This window comes from Populus alba, chromosome 14 (assembly GCF_005239225.2).
Source record: "Populus alba chromosome 14, ASM523922v2, whole genome shotgun sequence".
Classification (NCBI taxonomy): domain Eukaryota; kingdom Viridiplantae; phylum Streptophyta; class Magnoliopsida; order Malpighiales; family Salicaceae; genus Populus; species Populus alba.
The window spans coordinates 5,772,172-5,781,929 of NC_133297.1; the positions used below are offsets into that span (position 1 = coordinate 5,772,172).

Genomic DNA, 9,758 nt, shown 5'->3' on the forward strand with positions numbered 1-9,758 from the left:
ACCAATGCACTATTGTAGAGGGCTAGCAGTCGAGCCCTTAGCAGAGCTGATATACTTGGCTATAAATTTTAGAGGCTTCAGGAAAAATTCATTTTATTGCGCAAAGGAATTGCTGCTGCAAATATTTCAAGTTCCCCTCGACATGGTCGGATTCCGGGCTGAGGTCATGCTTAGACACCACGCATGTCACAGTTTGACGTAGAGCTCTATTTATTCCGAATCTTGGTGGTGATAATTTCTTTCATATTTATACCCAGCAAACCTGCAATCGATTTTCCAAACTCGCATGCTGATGGCTGGTTGGTATTTTTAAGAGCCTGGAGGATCATTTAAGGTGATAGAGAGTATTGGTTATTTTTTAAAATATTTTTTATTTGTGAAAGTATAAAAATATTAAAATAATATTTTTTTTATTTTTTAAAAATTAATTCTAATATAAGCACATCAAAATAATATATAAATATAAAAAAATATTAATTTTTTTAAAAATAAATTTAATTAAAAAAAACACTTTTAAAAAATTAAAATAAATAACTAAATAAAAAATTACAGTTCCTAGCCAGTCCTAGCTAGCACACTGTGGTGCCACAGGTTGGTCAGCGGCAAACGCCCTGATATTAATGACCACAGCTGTACACGGTGGTCCTCATTTTACTCAAAGTAATTGTTCATTCCCATTAATGGCTGCAGTTGAGTTGACTCAGGACAATGAACAGGGTCCGGAAATGTGGGCCATTTTGATCCATGATGGGCTATTTGTGCCATGACCTAGAGCCTTTCCTACCTTGATTATGATCTACTTCGACGTTTACTCTCGGCCCACGCACGGGAAGGAGGGGCACGAATAATTAATGCTGTCGTTGAACTTAGCTATCTTAATTCTCGTGCCATTGGGTAATAATATCTTCAGGTTTTGGGTTTGGCTTTTCTTTTTTACAAGAAAATTATGAGCCATTAAATAAACAGGTCTGATATCAGTTCATGTTGTTTTTAGATTTTGTTAATACCAGAAAAATTCACTTTTTCCGTTTAAATGATTTTGTTCCTTATTTTCAATATTGGATAAAATGAAATTAATCATTAATAATTGCACTTAGAACCCATTAACAAATGCAGAAAAGACTTCATAAATCTTCTCATGTTTGTTAAAATTGATCAATAAAAAAACAATTTGACTCTCAATTTTTTTTATTGTAATATATATTTTTTTTAATTTTTTTTATTTGTTAGATTTGGTTCATATTTTTTTACTTGCTATTTATTTTATCTGAAATAATTTATAAAATTAATTTTTTTAAAAATTTTTATTACTTTTCAACTTTTTATCTATCTAGTCCTATTATTTTAATTATTTGAAATAAAATTTTTATTAAAAAAAATTTATCCTCTCTGGACGTTTTTACATGTCATATTTGGTTTTTATTTTTTTAATAAACTTGAAAATAAAAATTTTAATTTTCTTTTCATATCATAACCAAATATTAAAAAAATATTTTTCAACTAAATTTTCATGTAGTTTTTAAACATAAATAAATAATCTACTTTCCATTAAAAACATTTTTTTTTAAAAAAAACTACTTTTAAGCATGGCTTAGCTTTTATGTTTGTTAATTGAGGGTGTACTTGTTCACACGGCCGCACCATAATAGGTTAGCCCAGCCAGGTTTACTCTAGCCAAGGCCGACGTCACCATCCTACTGCGAATAATAATAAAAAAGGATATGGTATTTGTCGCTATCTACAATTTTCACATTAATGTTTTGAGAATTTGCTCTTAAATACACTATGTCAAAATGTAGTGCTATTATTTGAAATCAACGAGATAGCTTGATTTTTATTTTTTATTAATATAGATGATCTTAATTAATTTTATAACCCTGAATAAAAATTTTAATTTTAATACAAGCGAAAACTAGTATGAAAATTAATATATTAATTACCAAAAACAAAAACGCAACTAAGCCATGGAATAACCTATATATGATTTTGAAATAACCTCGAAGTAAGAATAGACCCATGATTGAGTAACACTTTAAGAACGTTATCCAACTACCAATATATATTAGGTTATTTTCTCTTATTTAACAAAATTCACTTTTAAATTTCCGGTCAATTTATGAGAAATAATTCACGTGGTGAACTTAATTAATTACTTATCTTAGCATCCCATGTCATTAATTGATTGTCAATATTCAACCTTTTGCTGCTGGGAAATCAATTAAATAATCTAGCTTTATTGTAGTGATCATCAAGAGAAATAAGATTCTCTTTATCCACCAACTTAATTGTTGAAAAATCCTTTTGAAACTCTATTTATATTTATAGTGTGATGAAAGTGATTTTCATTAAAAAAAAATTAAATTAATACCAGAATTATATGAAAAATTCTAAAACCATAAAAACATAAATATAATGTTTTTTTTAAATAAAAATAAACAATAACGAAGCCAAATTTATTATTTAAAATTAAAATCTCGTTGAGAAAACTATTTATGAAAGTGGGGTTGAAGCACGATATTTGCTATCCATAAAGATTCCACACCCATTTTCACAAATGGCTTCTCCTATTCTAAGGAATAGCATCAATACTTTTATAAAATCAATGAAATATTTTATTTTTACGGACTAAGTTAGTATTTTTGTAAAGTTAGTGAAACATTTTTTTTTTTAGATATTAACATTCACATTTTTAAAAATCAACAAAATAAGAGATTTGAGGGATTAACGTAAAATTATCTGAAAATCAATAAAATCATCACATAATTTTAATGATTAACGTAAAGTTTTTCATTAAAATCAAAACTTGATGAAATTTCATTTTCAGGGATCAACATCAATTTTCTTGATGAATTTTCGACATTCCTTTTAAAAAATGAATACCATAAAAAAAAAAATTTCAAAATAAATTTATACAGCTAATAACATAAAAATAAATTTAAACAAACACACAACAAATATAACTTTTTATTTAAAAGCATATAGTAACGGCGACGTTAATTTCTTATTAGTCAAAACTAATTCAATACGTGAATATTTAAAACTAATGTCAATTTTAGAATTACCTTTTATTTTCCCCTCAATTTTGTAAAGTCCTGAATTCATTTCGTATGACAAACATTAACAATTATTTTTTTATTCATAAATTCATATATTTTTTAAATATTTTATGAAGTATAAACAATATATTTTCCTTTCTTAATTAAAAATATTTATAATACTTAAAAATGTATTCATTTCTTTCTCTGATATTAGAAATTAATTCAAGAAAAAAATACATCAAGTGTCTTATTTTTTTATTGTTTATTTTTTTTTTATCTCTGTATTTTAAAAAATTACACTTTACATATTTAACCAATTTAAAATCTAAAATAAAATTAAAAGGAAAAATTGAACCTCGCATATAATAGAAGACAAACATACAGAGCACACATTAGAAGTTCTCTCTTTAGTCTCGGTCACTCTCTCTTCTAACCGAACATCTGAACCCAAAACAAGCTCTGCACCAAATCTGGGCATCAAAGTTTGTTTACCCAGAAAAGAAAAGTAAATGATCCGACAACACCAAACGGAAAAAGAAAAAAGAAAAAGAAAAAAGAAAATTTAGCTCTTCACCAAAATCAAATCTGGGCATCGAAACCAAATTTAGCTCTACAGCAGCTGATTTCTGATCCGAGTGGTTGGTTTGGTTAATAGAAAAAAAGGGTTTTGGAATGTTTCACCAGAGAGGAGGGTGATAGTTGATGTGGTGCGATCTTAGCAATAAATTTGACGAACGCAAATGAAGAAAATTAAATTGAGTATGGTATAGTGGGAGCGTTGGTTTTGATGAGTTTAATGGAACTTCAATTCATCAACTGCAATAGTTGGTGTTGGAATCATGGCTTTGCACGCCATCATGAAAAGTGTTAGGTCTTGTTCTTGGGATTTCTTTACCATCTTCATCATGACTTTCTTGAAGATACAAGGAAATTATGAAGACAAATTAATTGTGACTTTGAGTTCATGAGAGAAGATATCTATGCTTTACTGCAAGAGAGAGTGAAATACAAAAACAATTTCAATTATAAGGTTGATTTTGATCTGCAAATGAAGTGTTTGATGAAATGCTATTATAAAAGTCTTGATTTTTGACAAAGTTGTAATGCTAGCTTGATATTGAGAAAGTGATATTTATAGGTTAAATGACAAGGTTATAATATTTATATTGCAAAGGTGTTTTAGTCGTTAAATAAAATACAGTAGTAATAATAATAATAATAATAATAATTTTATAAGCAATTTAAAATTTATTATTTTTATTCAGAGAATGTAAAATATTATAAAATTATTAAAATTCAAGATATAAAATATAATTTAGATAAAGCCAAAGGCCATCAAACTCTGAATCTCACCATTTACTTGTCAATTTAAAATTTGATTGGCGAGCGCTATAAGTTGCCATACATAATTTCCAATTTGGATTTTTTTCTTGCCTTAAATTAATTGCGATCATGAAAGTGTTTGGCTGTGCTTTTTTAAAAAAATAAAATTTTAATATTTTAAAGTATTTTAGTATATTGATGTTAAAAATAATTTTTTAAAAAATAAAAAAAATATTATTTTTAAAATAAAATTTTTCTAAAATACTGGGGGCGGGACTTGTTGTTGTTATTGTTTTTTTTTTTTTTTTTTTTTTTTTTTTTTTTTTTTTGGGGAAGGATAGGGAAAATTTTAGGGCTTTTTGTTTGCCCTTCCTTCAAATTTTTTCGTTCTTCAATCGATTGAGCAGGCTTCCTTCTGAAGCTGATCGGTGAACAAATGAATTTAGTACACAACAGTAAAGAAATATAAGAACATAACTATCGACAGCTTTCAAAAGAAAAAAAAAAAGCCCCAACTAAAACCGGCAGGGCAATAAAGTCCATTTAGAAAACAACCAGAAAAAAAAAGGAGCATGGACCTACAAGTAGGAGGAGGAATTAATTACCTAATTAATTCGTGATTTCCAACCACAAAAAAATACCTCCTCTCTCTCCTTCATAAGCTCACCACATTCTCAACTCTGCAACAAGTCAACAATGGATCCTTATGAATTCCTTCATCTATCTCGAAACCCAGACGGTTCACTCACTAGAAATTACCTTTTTCCTTCAGTACCTCCAGTTGAAAAACCCCTCAGTGATCCAAACAAGCCCCAACTCGCTCTTTCCAAAGACATCCCTCTTAACCCTACCAAGAACACCTTTATTCGCATCTTTCTCCCTTCAAACCAACCACCAAGCACTAAACTTCCTGTCATTCTTTACTTTCATGGAGGTGGTTTTGTTCTTTTTAGCGTTGCTTCTCTTCCTTTCCATCAATCTTGTTGTGCCATGGCTTCGAACTTCCCTGCTTTAATCCTGTCCGTTGAGTATCGTCTTGCACCTGAACATCGCCTCCCTGCAGCGTACGATGATGCAATGGATTCTCTCGCGTGGGTCCGCGACCAAGCAATCAGTGGCGATGATCCTTGGTTGAAAGAGTACGGAGATCTTTCCAAGTTTTTCTTAATGGGCAGTAGCGCCGGTGGTAACATTGTGTACCATGCTGCTTTACGGGCGCTGGATGCTGATCTTTCGTCTATCAGGATCAAAGGGCTGATAATGAATGTGCCTTATTTTGGTGGGGTCAAGAGGACTGAGTCCGAGATTAGATTGAAAGATGATAAGATCGTGCCGATGGCAGCCAACGATCTGCTGTGGTCACTTGCATTGCCTAAAGATGCTGATCGTGACCACGAGTATTGTAACCCCATCGTTGCTGGATCCAATGATGATGGGAAGATCGGACGGCTGCCGATGTGTTATGTTAAAAGTTATGGCGGGGACCCCCTTTCGGACAAGCAGAAGGAGTTCTCGGAGATGCTAGAGTCACTTGGGGTTCGCGTGGTGACAAGTTTTGATCCCGATGGCTACCATGCCGTGGAGCTCTTTGATCCTGGAAAAGCTAAAGCTTTCTACGATGAAGTCAAGGAATTTATCAGCACTGCTTCACCCGCCACCATCTCCTCCATGTGAGAAAGGAGACGGCAAAATTCCATAGTATCTTATTTGATTTTATGTACTTTGAGTCACCGAAATCTATTGGCAATAAAATGATACTCAGAGGATACCGTGTTCTCATCTAGTACTTTTTATATTGTTTTCAATAAAGAATCGTGTGATTTAATTAATTTATTTTTTATCAGGTTCGAAGTATTCATGTAAAATAACTGGTGGTTATAGATCTTAAACATGCACATGTATTTTGGAAGAGTCCAGTCGAGAAAGAAGTACAGTTGGACGTGCAGTAGATTATAAATTGCTTTTTTAATTCTGCAAAATGAATTAAATAGTCTTTATTGTTTTGAAAATTAATAAACAGTAACACTAACGTGTGCGGAGGGGAGCAGTGATTTCCCTTCCTTGTTAATAAAATACCAAGTGGTCCAAGTCTCGTTAACTTTACCTTCCTTCCTATAAATCCTCCTCTTGCGTTCTGTTTTTTACTCTCCTTCAGAATTTACCTCCCTATCTAATCCATGTCATCTTGCTCTGTTAAGCTAACAGATCTCCTCAATTTTGTGGAGAATCCAGATGGCTCCCTCACCAGAAACAGTCCATTCCCTGAAGTACCGCCGACAGAGCAGACAACTCCAGATTCCGAAGAACTTTCGCTCTCAAAAGACATCCCCCTAAATCCCAAGAACAAAACATCCCTTCGTTTATATCGCCCTTTGAAACCCCCTCGAAAACTCCCTCTCGTTATTTACTATCATGGAGGTGGCTTTGTTCTTTACAGCGCTGCAACTCTTGCTTTCCATCAAACGTGCAGTGACATGGCTTCTCATTTCCCTGCTCTCGTCCTGTCTGTTGACTATCGTCTTGCCCCTGAACATCGCCTTCCTGCTGCATATGAAGATGCCATTGAGGCTGTGAAGTGGGTCCAAAACCAAGTTTTGGATATCAACGGCCCTTCTTGTGAACCCTGGCTTAAAGAATACCTTGATTCTTCAAGGTGTTTCTTGATGGGCATGAGTGCTGGAGGCAATATTGCTTACCACGCAAACTTGCTTGCCTTGAATATTGATATCAAGCCCTTGGAAATCATTGGGTTGATATTGAATATGCCCTATTTTTCTGCTGTCACCAGGACTGAATCAGAGAAAAGGTTGATCAATGATCCGGTTTTGCCATTGGCTATTAGTGATCAGATGTGGGCTCTGTCTTTGCCTAAAGATACCGATCGTGATCATGAGTATTGCAATCCGATTGCTGGCGGGTCTCTTGAAAAGAACAGAATCGAACGGCTGCCAAGGTGTTTCTTCAGAGGATACGGCGGGGATCCGCTTGTTGATAAGCAAAAGGAACTGGTGAAGATGTTAGAGTCGCGTGGAGTGGACGTGGTTACAAAGTTTGATGAGGATGGCTTCCATGCTGTCGAGGTTTTTGATCCTGCAAAGCTCAAGGTCTTGTACGATTATGTTAAAGAGTTTGTTAACACTACTGCTAAATGATCATACTGTGCTGGCTACAAGAACCGGGAAGTAAGGTGTTCCATTGGCAGCAAGGGAAGATTACTGGTCCTGCAAAATCCACGCATGCTGGTTTGGCAAGGTTAAAGCTTTGTAATGGAGTTTTCTATTATTCTAATAAATTGTGTATGGAACATGATTTACTACTTCTTTCTCTGAAGCACCAAATCAATATAATATCATAAATAAGCATTTATTGCAGGTGAATTTTTCCATGTCTTTTAAATACTCTTGTTATTCATTGTTTACTCAGTTGCTGGCACGGTATGGGCTCCATTTGCGGGTTGAATTAATTTTGTTTTTAATACATATAAAGAAATTAGGCTACATGAAACTAGACTTAGCGAGTTAATTTTAATTTTTTAAATTTAATTAAATTATATAAAAATTATTTTAATATAATTCAATTAACTTGAAAATCTAAAGAAAGCTGCACAGCAGTAAAAAAAAATATAATTTCACTTTTTTTTTTTAAGCAAATGGGATGGTGAGGACTTTAACAACAAAGATGATCGGGAAAGATGTTTCTCAAGTCCTTCTCAGTCGTCACTTCGCACTAATGGTGAGGACTTGAACAAAAACAAATGATCGGGAAAGATGTTTCTCAATTCTTTCTCAGTCGTCACTTCGCACTAAATTTCTGTAATTAATTATTGATTAGTAGACTAGCACACCAGAATATCTGTCACCTTCATGGGTCTGGCTTGCGGAGGCTACGTTGAGTATAACGCTGCCTTAACGCTGATTTTTGAATGATTGGTGGTGTATTAATGATTATTTTTTTAAAAAATATTATTTAATATTAGTATATGAAATTATTTTTAATATCAATATATAAAATGATTCAACACATATAAATTATATTAAATTTTAAACAAATATATATGCGGACCGGGACCATCCATATTGCAATCCAACGGTGGATGGACCACATAAGAGCAAGCTCGGGTCATTAAAACGCCATAAAGAATGGCGAAGAAGTACAAAATGAATTTGCCAAAAATGGAACAACTGACAAAACATTTACTAAGAAGTTAAGTAATTGAAATAACACCAGAGAATAAGAGAAACCAGAGAGAAACCAAAAAGTATGAGTCAGCAAATACTCTTATCTAAGAAAAGAATGCATAGCCAAAAGGATGCGGCTTCATGACCATACTATAAATTAAATTCTTCTATACGAGAGACTCCTCCGTGTTATTACCAAGTAAGCCAACAACCCAACAAGCATAAGTGGCAGCAACTCAAGATGACAAAAAGAGGATTTAGAATCTATTCCAGCATAAATTAAATTTGAGGTAACAAGAATAAACTATCAGCAGTTACATCTATGGACGGAGCTAAAAGATAAAATTAAAAAGGATTAAAATTTTAGTTGTTTTATTAATTAAATTAAAATTATAAATATTGTTAAGAAAAAGAATGAAAAAACAATTTCATTAAAGGGACTGAACCGCTACCAACCCTTAATCTCCGTTATTGATTACATCAACATAAATATCATATATACATGTAAATAAGTTGGAAGATTAAAGTCGGGATATAGTTGGGTTATGAAAAAACTTATTTTTATGCAGCATAAGTTATTTTTTATTTTTTATAAATTATATTTTTAGTAATTTTAGATTGTTTTTGATATGCTATGTTAAAAATCTATTAACAATTACATCAACATAAATATTTGGGCCATGAAAAAACCTGTTTTATTTTTTTTATTAATATTAAAAATAAAATTTTTATATTTTTAAAAAAATACTTCAAAATTAATTATGAAGAAGGCTTCAAGACATTACTTTGCAGAACCATCAACAATTTGGTTAGTTTCGTGAAGGACGGGAAAGAAAGACACATATCTAGATACAAGGATGAAAAGCTAATTAATGTATCTCCATGTTGTAATAAATGGAAGGATGAAATATCACACAAAGAACATCGTGAAAAGAATCATGTGTACTGATTACCATTGAATGTGAATATTGTCTTGTATGATGCTGGGTTCCATGTGGTCGACCGTGCCGTGGATTCTCATCAACAAGTGATTCTTTTCACGATGTTCTTTGTGTGATATTTCATCCTTCCATTTAAAATAAACAATTAATATTCGTAGGTGATTATATGAGTTTCTGTCATATAAATTACAAATTCTTTGAGAAAGTAATCAATTTTTACATAGTTGTATAATAATAATAATGAGGAGGAGGAGGAGGAGGAGGTATAATTATAAAAA

The 9,758-nt window shown here is 32.2% G+C and overlaps 2 protein-coding genes across 2 annotated transcripts; both read left to right on the top strand.

Moving 5' to 3' along the window:
• The first annotated feature begins 4,959 nt into the window (after window positions 1-4,959).
• LOC118041268 (probable carboxylesterase 8) lies at window positions 4,960-6,190 on the top strand. Its single transcript, XM_035048543.2, has one exon. It carries the CDS (start codon window positions 5,058-5,060, stop codon window positions 6,033-6,035), a length of 978 nt encoding a protein of 325 aa, XP_034904434.1. The 5' UTR covers window positions 4,960-5,057; the 3' UTR covers window positions 6,036-6,190.
• A 216-nt stretch (window positions 6,191-6,406) lies between these two features.
• LOC118041269 (probable carboxylesterase 8) lies at window positions 6,407-7,738 on the top strand. Its single transcript, XM_035048544.2, has one exon. The coding sequence runs from the start codon at window positions 6,539-6,541 to the stop codon at window positions 7,511-7,513; it is 975 nt and encodes a 324-aa protein (XP_034904435.1). The 5' UTR covers window positions 6,407-6,538; the 3' UTR covers window positions 7,514-7,738.
• Window positions 7,739-9,758: the final 2,020 nt, after the last annotated feature.